Source organism: Berghia stephanieae, chromosome 7 (assembly GCF_034508935.2).
Source record: "Berghia stephanieae isolate SIO BIC M18660-M18661 chromosome 7, UCSD_Bste_1.3, whole genome shotgun sequence".
Lineage (NCBI taxonomy): Eukaryota > Metazoa > Mollusca > Gastropoda > Nudibranchia > Aeolidiidae > Berghia > Berghia stephanieae.
The window spans coordinates 47,371,006-47,386,005 of NC_088366.1; the positions used below are offsets into that span (position 1 = coordinate 47,371,006).

Genomic DNA, 15,000 nt, shown 5'->3' on the forward strand with positions numbered 1-15,000 from the left:
CACTCATGTCTTTGTTATTGTTTTTTGTTTGTTGTTATTATTATTATTATTTTTTTGTTTTTTTTTTTGCCATCCATGTCTATGCGTAATTCTCACTCAACTGTATTAACCAGACTATAAACGTTCGAGATTACACATAGTTTTGTGTGTTGGTCTGTTATAATATGGCAATGTTTTGGGCTTCTAAGCCAAGCGCACATCATCTAATAGATGATCTATTTACGGTATTGAACGATAGGTTTAAAAATCAACGCATCGGAACAGGTTTGACAGTGTGTGGCGTTAGATAGTGATGGAAATTTCTTGTGGCCAATTTCCGACTTCAAAGCAGGCGTGGCTCAGCGGTACAGACTTTGCTTCGTACCTGAAGGGTACCGAGCTCGAATACCCGCTGTTGTGTGTCGTCTTGAGCAAGTCACCTCGCCCTAGCTCAGTTTTGCGGCGCTGTAAAGCCTGGGTTATTCAGTCTTCCCTTCGAATCGACCCTAAAGACAAATTATGGAATGAATAATGGGAATCATTGTTGTTTTTTTGAACAAAAAAAGAAAAAAGATCAAATAGAACCTCACGTGGAGAAACGTAACTAACACTCTGTGACCCCCTTTGAAAAGCTCACCGGTTTGGATAGACGAAAAATCAACCACGATAAAAATATTTAGAAATAAATTTTAAAACGGAAACACCGTTTTCTGTGTGGCCAATTTTGGCCATGTACATTGCCATCTGGCAAACCTTCATTAATTTTAATTTTATTCGGGGGGGGGGGGGGGGGGGGGGGGGGGGGGGGGGGGGGGGGGTGGTCTTATTAAGATATGGAATCTTCTTTCTTTTATTTATGTTCTGAATGCAAAAAAAAAAAGAATTAAAAAGGAAGAAAATAGATCGCCAGGTGATAAAATTTTCCTTTGATCTTTTGCTTGGGGGTGGGGGGGGGGGGGGGGGGGTTGTTGTTCCTTCCCTTAATTCTAGCATGGAAAGTAAATAATTGAGATACATATAAATGACATTGCAAAAGCATGGAGAGAGAGAGAGAGAGAGAGAGAGAGAGAGAGAGAGAGAGAGAGAGAGAGAGAGAGAGAGAGAGAGAGAGAGAGATTATGTTTTGGCGGTTCATTGAACTTTGGACTCAGTTAACTGCTGTAAACAATGTTGCCGGTGAAAAGATAATGAGGTGAGAATACAAATACGATTAAAGCTCCCTGAATAGTTGAGCAGTCTATAGATTCGTGTACATCAATATCTCACGAAATGGATGGATGGATGGTTGGACGGATGGATGGATGGATGGATGGCTGGCTGGCATGCTGGGTGGATGGATGGATGGATGGATGGATGGATGGATGGTTGGACGGATGGATGGATGGATGGATGGTTGGACGGACGGATGGATGGATGGGTGGACGGACGGATGGATGGATGGGTGGACGGACGGATGGATGGATGGTTGGACGGACGGATGGATGGATGGCTGGCTGGCATGCTGGATGGATGGATGGATGGAAAGGATAGAGCCTTATATAAGGAGATAAATAAATACAGATTTATTGAGAGTCCCCCCCCCCCCCCTTTTTTTTTCCCTTAAAAAAAAAAAAGCCCAGAGCGGCTAATTTTGGATTTCTACCCTTCTTATCCGCAGTTTTTAAGCCAACTTCTAAGATGATGGGAAATTGGCGAAAATTGTGCTATTTCGGTAGGAGTTGGATGCGTGACCTAATTTAGCCACACGTTATCAATTTTGTTTTCTTTCATTTTTTTCTTCTTCTTCCCATTTGCATGCCATCAATATGTCCATTTATCTAATCGATGATGATTTGTTGTCATAATAAACATTTGATACTAAAAGAAGAAAAATTTATCACCTGGCGATCTATTTTCTTTCTTCTTTCTTTTTAATTTTTTTTTTTAATTCATAATAAAAGAAAGAAGATTCCTTATCTTAATAAGACTGCACCCCCCCCCCCCCCCCCCCCAAAAAAAAAAAAAAAACAAAAAAAAAAAAAAAAAAAAAAACAAAAAAAAAAAAACAAAAAAAAAACAACAACAAACAAACAAAAAACAACCCCAAAAAACTTGAGCTTTTATATAGCGCAATATCCACTAAGCGTGCTCAAAACGCGTTACACGGGGTCCCTGACCAACAGCAGCACGTTCAGTGTAGAACGAGACATGACGCCTGTTAGTCGAGATTACAATTTTTTCCCCCGACAGAAACAACGTTGTTAACGGCCAGGTACTCATTTTACACCCGAGTCCGGTGCCAGAATGTGAGTAAAGAGCCTTTTCTAAGGACTCAACTATGCGCCGAGCGGGGCTCCATCCCAGGACCGTCCGATCCGAAAGCGAGTGTCTTATCGCAATGTCAAGACCACCTAATTGCACAAAGAAGTAGTAAGAAGCCTTTATAACTACAGTTCTATTATTGTTGTTATGAAATCTGCAACTTGTATTCATTTATCTTTTTTAAAAGAGAGATCCCTTTTTGGGGAGAGAGAGTGCCCCCCTTCCACCCCTTTCCTGTTTAAAAAAAAAAAGTATTGTTTTTTTTTTTTTGTTTTTTTTTAAAGCTTTTCTTTATTGTTTTTAGGAGGGGCTCCTTTTTCGATTTTAAGAGGGGTTCTTTTTGTTGTTGTTGTTGTTGTTGTTGTTGTTTTTCGGGGGGGGGGGGGGGGGTCTTTGTTTTCATTTCGGACGGTTCCTTTCGGAAGGGGGGACGAAGGTGGTGTTTTTTTTTATTTTTTATTTTTTTTATTTTGTTTTTGTTTTTTTGTTGTTTTTTTTTTTATTTTTTTGTAACTTTCTTTCCTTCTGTTACGGAAAGGTTCTGGATGGGTCATATTTTTTTCCACATTTCGTGTTATCGCTGTACTACGCCTATCTAATCCGTATCTACATACAGTTGTTATAAACGGTTTTATCTTCTTCCATTGACACTAACAAGTACTGGATAAAAGTGGCATCGACAACTGATAGGGGAGAAAAATATGGTCTGTGTTTACCCAAACCGACTTGCAATTATATGCAGGTCTGATAACCCAATTTATTATGGGCTCACACCAAAAAAAAAAATAATAATTTAAAAATGACGCAAAAGATTGTCCAGCTAAACAATGTTCAACTAGGCCCATAATTGTGTTCGGATGTCAGAACTTCATGTATGCATACGTCGAACCAAACCAATAGAGGGAATGAAGATGACACCACTTAGCATTTTGTTATTATTTTAGACAGATTAGTTCTCACTAAAATATCAACCAGGTCTCACACAGTTTTGTGCGTCGGTATGTTTAATGTGGCTGGCGGATATTTTGCAAGTATTTTACCTAAATGCGTAGCATCAATAGATGCGGCTATGTGGTCTTGCGGTATGACACTCGCTTTCGGATCAGAAGGTCCTGGGTTCGAGCCTCGCTCGGCGCATAGTTGAGTCCTTGGAAAAGGCTCTTTACTCAAATTTTCTCACCGTACTCAGGTGTAAAATGAGCACCTGGCCGTTAACAGCGTTGTCTTTGTTCGAAAAGAATTGTAATATCGCCTAACAGGCGTCATGTCACGTCCTACATGTTACGTGTTGCTGTTGGCCAGGGACCCCTTTTAAAGCGCGTTGAGCACAATTAGTGGATATTGCTCTATATAAAAGCTCAAGTTTTTTTTTGTTTTGTTTTGTTTAAAAAAAAAATTGATTTATACAGCGTAAGTCCCAGGTTTGAGGGTTTTCTCCAAGACCATGGTCATTTTACTCGATCGATATAATTTAATTGAAGGACGAGTTTTCTGGCCAAAATAATAGATACGTGTATTTCATTCCTCCTCTCCCCCCACCCCCCCCCCCCCCCCCCCCCCCCCCCCCCCCCCCAAGAATGCAGCAGATTTCGTTGTAACAGGATAGGACGAAAACACTTAGTCATGGCGTTGGAATGAGGTCATAGCGGGGGAGTAATTGCCTTAATAATCGTTATAAATAAATAGCCCAGGCACCGTGCTGACTGTACTCACATCACCGTTGCGTTAAATTAAAGAGAACACGTATCTGATCTATGTACTAATCTGATAGCAGCAGCTGTAGGACTGACTTCCTGGCCTCCCACAGTGGCACGTACTGTCTTCTATCCCTTTGTAGCTGTTTTCCAATTTTATTTTCTTTCTTTATCTTGGAATGAGATTACTCGATTTTGCCTTAGCCCTTACCGTAGTGGTTGGCTGGGAGGGAGTCAGTCAAATGCATAGTTATTGTTTTGGGAGATGATATTTTTTTCCTTGTAAATCATCTCTCAATTATGTATTGTTATATTTGTTATTTTGAATGTATAATGTAAGCATTTGAGTGTATTCCTCATAGTGGGATCTTGTACTGGTGTCTGGGTGAGACATTTAGGTGATCTCAAACTAAGTACATAGTGTGCTCTTGGAATCTACATCTGCTCCCTATTTGAAGCATTCCCCTCTGTCTTACTTTTTCCTCGAGTCCTTTTAATTGTAAATCTAGAATCTTTTCGCTATCCCATTTTCTTCCTTTTTACTGGCGCTGATATGACCTAAATGTAAAAACGTAAAACCCTTAAAAACAAAAATAACAGGACTGACTAGACTAGCTATAAGGAGTAATTTTATAATCGTGATTTTAAATTAATTTTTAATATAAAAAAGAAGAAGAAAAAGAGAAAAATAAAATAAAATAAGGCAGAAAAAAAAAAGAAAGAAAGAACTTAATACACTAAATACTGAACGCTTCGGGCTCAAAAATCCTTCTTCATCTATTGACAAAAAAAAAACAAAAACAAAACATCTAAACAAGTAAAACATTAATTAATGGGTCACGACAGGTCAATGACATACGCAGACTAGTTGGGGGGGGGGGGGGAGAGAGAAAGAGAGAGATTGAGAGAGAGAGAGAGAGAGAGAGAGGAGAAAGAAGGAAGAGAGAGCGATTGAGAGTGAGAGGAGAGAGAGAGAGAGTGAAAGAAAGAAAGAAAGAGACAGAGAGAGAGAGAGAGAGGAGAGAGGTGAGAGAGAAGAAGGAGAGAGAGAGAGATGAGGGAGAGGAGAGGAGAGAGAGAGAGAGAGAATGAAGAAAAGAGAGAGAGTATGAAGAAAAGAGAGAGGGGAGAGAAGAAAAGAGAGAGAGATAGAAAGGAGAGGAGAGAGAGAAAAGAAAGAGAGTGAAGAAGAGAGAGAGAGATGAAGAGAGAGATATGAAGAGAGAGAAGAGAGAGATAGAGAGAAAGAAGAGGAGAGAAGAAGAGAGAGAATAGAAGAAAGAGAGAGAGAGGAGAGAAAAAGAGAGAATGAAGAGAGAGTGAGGAGAGAGAAGAGAGAGAGAGAGAAAGAAAGAAGAAGAGAGAGAGAGAGAGGAGAGGAGAGAAAGAGAGAGAGAGAGAATGAAAGAAAAAGAGAGAGAGTATGAAAGAAAAAGAGAGAGAGGAGAGAAAGAAAGAGAAGAGAGAGAGATGAGAAAGAGAGAGAGGAGAGAAAGAAGAGAGAGAGAAGAAGAGAGAGGAGAGAGAGAGTAAAGAGAGGAGAGAGAGAAGAAAGAGAGAAGAGAGAATGAAAGAAAAAGAGAGAGAGGAGAGAAAGAAAGAGAGAGAGAATGATAGAGAGAGTGAAGGAAAAAGAGAGAGAGGAGAGAAAGAATGAGAGAGAGAATGAAAGAGAGAGAGAATGAAAGAGAGAGAGAGAGAGAGAGAGAGAGAGAGGAGAAGAGAGAGGAGAGAAAAAGATGAGAGAGAGAGATACTTTGAGGAAGAGAGAGAAGAGAGAAGAAGAAAAAAGAAAGAAAAAGAGAGAGAGAAAAAAGAGAGAAGAAAAAAGAGAGAGATAGAGAGAGAGAGAGAGAGAGAGAGAGAGAGAGAGAGAGAGAGAGAGAGAGAGAGAGAGAGAGAGGGGGGGGTGGGCAGGGCATTACACTCGAAATTGTGCACTCGAACTTTGACCTAGTAACGAAAACAAGCTTTGTTGTGACTGGGTGGCTTGTTATTCTTGCAAAGCGGATGGCGAGGAGACGTGCTGCTGATTGTGCCGTGTTTGTTGTGTGTTCCGTGGTGTTCGCTCGCGGACGGAAACGTGCTGTCTCGTGTTGTGTGTAGCTCTTGTTTCTCGTCAAGTTCTTGTTTTGAAATGGGTCACGCAACAGCGACGTTTCATCCATTCATCCATTCACTCAAACGTACGCTGCCGTACTCTTGAAAAACACATATTTTAGAAATTTGGCCAGAAAACTCGTCCTTCAAATATCGATCGATTTAAATGACCCTCGTCTAAGCAAAAACTTTCAAACCCGGGACTTCGCGACTGGAAAACTTCACGAGCAAAGTAACAGGTTTGAAAGGTTTTGCTAAGACGAGGGTCATTTAAATCGATCGATATTTGAAGGACGAGTTTTCTGGCCAATTTTTAAAAATGTGTTGTTTTTCCAGAGCACGGCATAGTAGCTAGTTCATGTAGAAGAAGCAGTGACTACTATCAGTAGACAATGAGAAGAAGGCATTGATCTAGTTTTAAGTCTTTCGCACGCTGAGTTTGTTGTTATGCGTGACACAGGAGTAGGAGGCTTTTCAATTTCAAGGGAAAAATAGTTTTGGAGTCATTTATGCACGATTATAATATGTATATATATATTTCCTGGAATTGTTTATCAATGGTATAAATCATTTGTTATTGTTGTTATCGTTTCAAATTCCAACACAATATTCTCGAGGAGGAAGGGGGGGACCAGTTGGGGACGAGTTGACGTATAATTTATCAGTAGTTATGATGTAGTTATTTTTTATTTTATTTAGTCTGCAGTTTGTGGTGGATTTCATACTTAATTTTCAAATGTTGATGACTTATTTATTGGGAGGCCTTCCGTACGGTCCTCGAGGTAAAGAAACGGCCCCAGAAATGTTACTAAATAGTAATTATAGAGAGAAAAAGAAAAAAAACTTTTTAAAAATCTTTCAATTAATGAATTATTGCACTGTTCTTTAAATGTTGCGTTTTGAGACCCGTTCGATTCGGAGTTTGTATTTTTTAAACTTTAAAAATTTAATTTTTTAAAAAAAATGTGTTACTATTACTATATTCTGGCTAGTAGTAGTTGAGGACTTTTGAGTGATGGGTCTCAGAAAAGTAAACAAGAATCCATAGATTTTTTTTGGAAATTGAATTGTTTATGATGGATAGGCCTATTAATGATTTTAATATTATTTATCGGGCAATAGATAGAGCGAAGTTGACCTCACTCAGGTATTGTTTTTGTTTTTGTTTTGTTGTTTTTTTGTTTTGTTTTTGTTTTTTGCGCCATTCATGTTTATGAGTAATTCTCAATAAACTGTATTAATTAAACAGGCTATAAACGTTCAAGGTTACACACATAGTATTGTGTGTTGAGCGATTCATTATATTTCCCGGATGGCAGTGTTGTGAATTTCTTAGCCAAGCGCACAGCATCTATACACTCGTGATCCGTCCGTGATAATAGGTGCAGTCGTATTTTGAAAACAATAACAAAAAAACAAAAAAACACACACACACATACTCATACTCACACACAAACACACACAAACATATACACGACAAACATATAGATAGTATGCGCTCAGCTAAGAAGTTCATAACATTGCCATCCGGAAGTATAACGGACCAACACACAAAACTATGTGTAACCATGGACGTTTATAGTCTGGTTAATACAGTTTAGTGAGAATTACTCATAAACGCGGATGGCAAAAAGACAATAACAAAGACCCGAGTGACGTCAACTTCATTCTATCTATATACACACACACAATAATACATTCACACGCACAAACACACACACACACACTTTTTTTTAATGGCCAGAAAAACTGGTCAGTTAAGTACAAATCGATTAAAATGACCCCCCCCCCCCCTCGTGTCAAAAACTCTCGAACCTGGGACCTCACGGATGTACTTCATGGAAGTTCCATGGTTGAGTGCTTTCAACAAGGAAGGGGGGGGGGGGGGGGAGGGGGGGAGTGCATTTTTTTATCGATCTACCCACATTGGTAAAAAAAAATGTATATGCCCCCCCCCCCCTCCCCTGTGTTAGAATTAGGTCACGGAAGTAACGGCTGTACATTAAAAAAATAATAACTAGGCCACTTCGTTAATAATCATAAATAATTGTCCTAGTTAGATAATATCGTTTTTGTTTGTTGTTGTTGTCTTTGTTGTTGTTCTTGTTGTTGTCTTTGTTGTTGTTGTTGTTGTTGTCTTTGTTGTTGTTGTTGTTGTTATCTTTGTTGTTGTTGTTGTCTTTGTTGTTGTTGTTGACTTGCTGGCCTTGACACTTGAACTTGAACACACAAGTGACTTGTAAACTTTTTTTTTCTTCTTTTCTTTTCTTTCTTTAATTTTTTTTTTCTTTTCTTTTCCATTTTTCAATCGTTGTTATTGTCGTCGTCGTCGTCGTCGTCTGTGTTGCTGTTGTTGCTGCTGTACTGTGATGTTAAGTTACTGTAAAACAGAGCTGCCTACTTGAAGTTTCAACAATTCGTAGTTTCCAAGGGGGAAAAAAAGATAAAAGTCAATTTAAATAGCTTTAGAAATAAATAATTTGCCCTCAGCACGATCCAAAAAGTATCCAAAGTTCTAAATATAGATTCTAAGAAACTAAACTTTCCTTTTCAACAAGATTTAAAATAAAATAAATAAATAAAATTCCCTTTATTCATCCCATAGGGGAAATTTGTTTCTAGGGTCTATTCCAAGGGAAGACTGGAATAACCCAGGCGTCAGCCGCAGTGCAGCGCCGCATATTGAGCAAGGGCGAAGTGACTTGCTCACTCAAACTCAAAGTCACACAGCGCAGCGGCGGGTGATCGAACTCGGTACCTTTCTGGTACGGAGCAAAGACTGTACCGCTGAGCCACGCAGTTCTTTAGAGCTGGAGCCAAAAATTCGTAATTCTACTATTACTATTACTATTACTACTGCCACGTAGCTACAGGGCAAGTCTGCTGTAAAACGATTTGATTGGTAACTACAATGATATGCTGGCAGAAATCAGTTCCTGGAATTTGGGTGCGGTTGGCGTTGGCGCTATTTTTATCTTTATAATATTGGTCATGTCAGTGCTTTTCTGTTCGTCGTAGCTCAATACTGCCGTACTCTTGAATAACACATATTTAGAAATTTGGCCAGAAAACTCGCCCTTCAAATATCGATCGATTTAAATGACCCTCGTCGTAGCAAAGTCCCAGGATTTAAAGTTTTAATTTAATTTTTTTGTAAATTTTTTTTTCTTTCTTTCTTTTTTTTCTTTCTCTAAGACGAGGGTCGTTTAAATCGATCGATATTTGAAGGACGAGTTTTCTAGCCAAATTTCTAAATATGTGTTTTTCCAGAGCACGGTAGAATAGTAGATATTTCCATAATCAAATCGTGTGGTTGGGACATAAAACAGACAGAATATTAATATTCATTTTATTCCTTGGGTTCCTGGCGGCGTTTGACGAATATTTTTTACGTAGAAGTCGGTGGTGGTGGTGGTGATTGGGGGTGGGGGGGGGGGAGGAGAGTGGGAGGGGGTAGAGAAGGGGTAGGGAGAGTGGGAGGGGTAGAGAGAGAGAGAGAGAGAGAGGGGGGGGGGGGAGAGGTAGAGAAGAGAGGGTGGGAGGGGTATAGAGAGAGAAAGAGTGGGAGGGACTTCACGGGTGTACTTCATGGAAGTCCCATGGTTGAGAAATTTTAACAAGAAAGGAGGGGGGGGGGGGGGGGGGGGGGGGAAGGCATTTTTTATCGATCTACCCACATTGGTAACTTTCTTCAACCTTTGTTCAAAACCTCAAGCGGCTCTTTGCTATAGCCACTCTTAGCCAGGTGACGTCATATTACCGTCGAATAGCAGTGGTGTAATCAGTATCATGTTCGTACTGATTGCCTGGGGAGGGGGGGGGGTACACACACACACACACACACAAAGAGAGAGGGAGAGAGAGAGAGAGAGAAGAAGGGGGAGGGGGGGGGGGGGGGGGGATGTAATCAGTATGTTTGTACTGATTGCTTGGGGCGTAATAACTGTTACGTAGGGTACAATGAAGATGGCTACTTCATTGGCGTGCTTGAACCGTAACCGTCGTCGCCTTCGTAAACTCAAAGCCTGATGATACTGAACCAGAGTCTACTTATAGTACTACTAGTACTAGTACAGTCCTCTATGAGGTCATAGTATCATTATCACAGACCTGCCTAGCACTACGAAAAATTCGTAGAATTACGAATTTTGGGTCCAGCCACAGAGCTGCATTCGCCTCTTTGACTCAATAAATCTTGTTGAAAAGGAAAATTTAGTTCCTCAGATCCTATATTCAGGACTTTGAAGCATATATGGATCATGGTGATGGCAAATTATTGATTTGTAAAGCTTTTTACAGTGACTTTTTTTCATTTATTCCATTGGAAACTTCGAATTTTTCAAATCTCAAGTAGGCAGCTATCTATCTGTAATCATCTATGAGATGATAATGCCGAGTACTGAACAAAAGATTACGTCACAAAACACGACTACATTACAATCATCAACAAACGAATGTGAAAAGTGAGTTGTTGCTAGAAAGTGCTCAAGGAGACAAATGATTCTTTTGGTTAATCTATTGATCGGTATTTGATGGATGAATTTTCTGGCCGACCGCACGGAGCACGGTTACTACAGTCATTTACGCTTTCTTTTTTTTTTTTTTTGGGGGGTGGGGGGGGGGGGGTATGTATGTATGTGTGAATGCATGTGTGTATGTGTGTGTGTGTGTGTGTGTGTGGGGAGAGAGAGAGAGAGAGAGAGAGAGAGAGAGAGAGAGAGAGATTACTATTCTCTTTTCTCTTACCTTTCTTGTACTAGCGTATTCCTTGGTCAGAGAGTAAAGTGAGCGGAGCAGGAGGCACGTTTATGTTGATGATACATAAGACGTTAAGTGGGTAGAGAAGTGTCAGAAGTCTATGGTGATGATAATAATTTTAACAATAATAATAGTAAAAATTAACAATAACAACACTAATAATGATGATGATAATAATAATAATAATAATAATAATAATAATAATAATAATAATAATAATAATAATAATAATAATAATAATAATAATTAATAATAATAATAATAATGATTCTGTATCAATGTATCAATCAGACTATAAAGGGTCACGGTTACACTTAGTTTTGGTACATTGGTACGTTATTTCCGACTGGCGAATTTTGTGAGTTTTTAAACTTAACGCATAGCACCAATACAGTTAACGGTGTGTGTTTCAGATTAACATGTCCAGTTTTATCCTTGATTCATGATTTGTCTCCTGAAGACGGTGTGTATAATTTATTTTGGCTATGACATTTTTGTGATCTCAATAAACTCAAGTGTGGAGAGACAGTCAAGTAGTGCATGATTGTGAGTTTTTAATAACAATAATAATAGAGTTATTCCATTTCGTTGGATTTCGATGTCACGTGACCTTGCGTGCAATGCTGATAATCGAAGATGGTAAGTATAGTATTGCAGATCATGTGATTGTGTGTGTGTGTGTGTGTGTTTGTGTGTGTGTGTATCTTTTATTTGCATGTACGTTGTTGTCATGTTGCTTTGGAACATTATACCCTAGAGAGGGAGGGATAGAGAGAGAGAGAGAGAGAGAGAGAGAGAGAGAGAGAGAGAGAGAGAGAGAGAGAGAGAGAGAGATGGGTTGTTCATTTCCACTAGGAGTATTATTTTACCTAAAGGCATAGCGTCAATGGAGCATACATACTCTAAACGTTGAATGTTACTCACAGTTTTTTTTTTTTTTTTTTGTCTGACTGTATCCTCTGTCTGATGTTCCTCCTCCATCCTTCCATCTCCGTTTCGCTGTCTGTCCAATGTTCCTTTTCCTCCCTCAATCTCTGTTTCTCTGTCTGTCTGATGTTCCTTTACCTCCCTCCATCTCTGTTTCTCTGTCTGTCCGATGTTCCTTTCCCTCCCTCCATCTCTGTTTCTCTGTCTTTCTGATTTTCATTTCTCTCCTTCCATCTCTGTTTCTCTGTCTGTCTGATTTTCATTTATCTCCTTCTATCTCTGTTTTCTCTGTCTATCTGATGTTCCAATCTATCCTTCCATCTCTGTTTCTCTGTCTGTCTGATTTTCATTTCTCTCCTTCTACCTCTGTTTCTCTGTCTGTCTGATGTTCCATTCTCTCCTTCCATCTCTGTTTCTCTGTCTGTCTGATTTTCATTTCTCTCCTTCTATCTCTGTTTCTCTGTCTGTCTGATGTTCCATTCTCTCCTTCCATCTCCGTTTCTCTGTCTGTCTGATTTTCATTTCTCTCCTTCTATCTCTGTTTCTCTGTCTGTCTGATGTTCCATTCTCTTCTTCCATCTCTGTTTCTCTGTCTGTCTGATATTTATTTCTCTCCTTCTATCTCCGTTTCTCTTTCTGTCTGATGTTCCTTTCCCTCCCCCATCTCTGTTTCTCTGTCTGTCCGATGTTCCTTTCCCTCCCTCCATCTCTGTTTCTCTGTCTGTCTGATGTTCCTTTCTCTCTCCCCCCCCCCCCACCCCACTCTCGGTCTCTCTGTCTGTCCGATGTCCCTCCCTCTCTCTCTCTCTCTTTCTCTCTCCCTTGTCTCTATCTCTCTCATTCCCTCTCCCTACCTTCTCTCCCTGCTCCTCCCCCTCTCTCTCTTTCTCTCTGGTCTCTCTCTCATTCTCTCTCCCTCCCCATCCCACTCCTTCTCCGCCCTTTCTCTCGCTCGCTCGCTTTCCCTCCCCCGCCCCCTCCCCCCTCTTCTTCTCCTTCCCCCTTTTCTCCATATCTCTCCCTTCCTTCCCTCCTCTCTCTCGCTCTCTCTCTCTCTCTCTCTCTCTCTCTCTTCCTCTCTCTCTCGCTCTCCATCTCTCTCTCTCTCTCTCTCTCTCTCTCTCTCTCTCTCTCTCTCTCTTTCTCTTACTCACTCTGCCGGCACCTGCCACCTGCTCAATTACCCCTCAATCACATTTAATGAATGGTTCCTCTAGTTCCTTATATACAAGGACATACCGCAGACCTGCCTAGTACCACGAAAAATTCGTAGAAATACGAAATTTTGTCACCAGCTACAGAGCTGCATAGGTCTCTTTGACTCAATAAATCTTGTTGAAAAGGAAACTCTAGCTCCTTAGAACCTATATTCAGGACTTTGGAACATTTTTGGACCATTCTGAGAGAAAACTGTTTATTTTTAAAGCCATTTAAAATGACTTTTTCTTTTTTTTTCCCCTTGGAAACTACGCATTTTAAAATTTTCAAGTTGGCAGTTCTGATACCGTTTGTGGCGTGATTACAATCCTAGACTTCGGCGACATTTCAATACATACTGGGCAGGAAATGATATGGAATAAAACGTTTTATCGTATTTATACTGTTTGTTTATTTAGCAATGATAATTCAGGGTTTATGGCATGCATTGGCCTTAGCCTTAGTAAATCATAATCTTAAAGAAAAGAAGAAAAAAAATACAAACAAACAAACAGAAAAGTTAACAATCCGAAGAAAAAAAATACTACAAAACAAAATAATAGATAAATAAAATACCCCCCCCCCCAAAAAAAAAAAAAAAAAAAAAAATGTATAGTTAGTTTTAGAAGATGACATTTTTTTCCTTGTAAATCTCTCTCTGTTATGCACTGTATTATGTTTTCTTTACATATGATTTGTAAACATTTGAGTGTATTCTTCTTCTAGTGTGTTTGTGTCTGGTTGAGACTTTTAGGTGATCTCAAACTAAGTACTTTCATAGGGTGCTCTGAATCTACATCTGTTTCCTATTTGAACCAATTCCCCTTTGTCTTACCTTTTCTTGGGTGCTTTAATTGTAATTCTAGAACTCTTTACTATCCCATTTTCTTGCTTTTTACTGGATTATTATTATATATTATTATTATTATTATTATTATTATTATTATTATTATTATTATTATTATTATTATTTATTATTATATTATTATTATTATTATTATCAAAACAAGTAGCATAGTAGCCAACTATCCAGATAAAATCGGGACTGTCCCGATTTGTCAATATGAGGAAAAAATGATTAAAAAAAAATTGGATTGTTTATGTACATGGAAACGACCTTTGCATATATCCCAGGTTTTTGCCATGCCTTTTTGACTAGCAAAATCAAACGAGGAACAGAATAAGCCCGAAATTTTGATTATTTTATAGTATAACGGTCCAACCATACTGGTGTTTTGGGTCATGGCCTTATTGTGTGATAGGTGTCCTGTTTTAGCCTTTTGAACAGTTAGCCGCTATGGAGAGTCATCATCATCATTGCCTTTTTCACCCTGGGTCAGGGTATAGGCCACAGACAAACAATTTCCACCCTTCTCTATCCTCAGCTAACTTTTTAAACTCGTCCCATGTCTTATCACTTCTCTGTATATCAGCTTCTTTTTTCCATGTTCCCCGTGGCCTTCCCCTAGATATTCTGCCCTGAGGGTTCCAGTCCAATACTTTCTTTGTTATAGTGGAGTCATTCTTCCTAAGGGTGTGTCCAATCCACCTCCATCATCTTCTTCCTATTTCCTCTCCCACTGGTTTCTGCTGTGTTCGTTTCCATACTTCTTCATTCTTAATTCTATCCATCCATTTTATTCTGAGTAGCTTACGCATGCACCTGTTTACGAAAATCTGTATCCTCCTTATACATGTCTGCGATGCATTCCAAGTTTCACATCCATACAGTAGGACAGACTTCACTCTATAGAGAGTAGGCCTTTGTATTGGCATTGAAGCTGGAGGATAATGGTTAATGTGACATCTCTCCTCATTTTTTTTGGTACATTCCAGTTGTGTGGTCACGAGATGGACGACTATCCCTTCCATAAGATCGACGATCTGACCCCTACTCTGCAGAGAAGCACCAGCACTGCCGGTAGTCGACACAGATTGGAAAGACTTTCTTCAGTCTCAGAGTAAGTACCATAATCTGTATTCAGATCCAGGTGGTCCCGATAGCTCAGTTGGTAGAGCGTTCGCTTCACACATATTTTTAAAA

At 39.5% G+C, this 15,000-nt stretch overlaps 1 protein-coding gene across 7 annotated transcripts in view; it reads left to right on the forward strand.

Annotated features, from left to right (window-relative positions):
• Nucleotides 1-15,000, forward strand: part of LOC144977399 (GATOR2 complex protein WDR59-like) — an 82,495-nt gene that overhangs the window by 26,285 nt on the left and 41,210 nt on the right. For all 7 annotated transcript variants that reach the window (XM_078922573.1, XM_078922576.1, XM_078922570.1 and 4 more), the window contains exon 12: nt 14,793-14,917. In XM_078922573.1, coding sequence (XP_078778699.1) covers nt 14,793-14,917 — 125 coding nt within the window. The remainder of the gene's footprint in view (nt 1-14,792; nt 14,918-15,000) is intronic.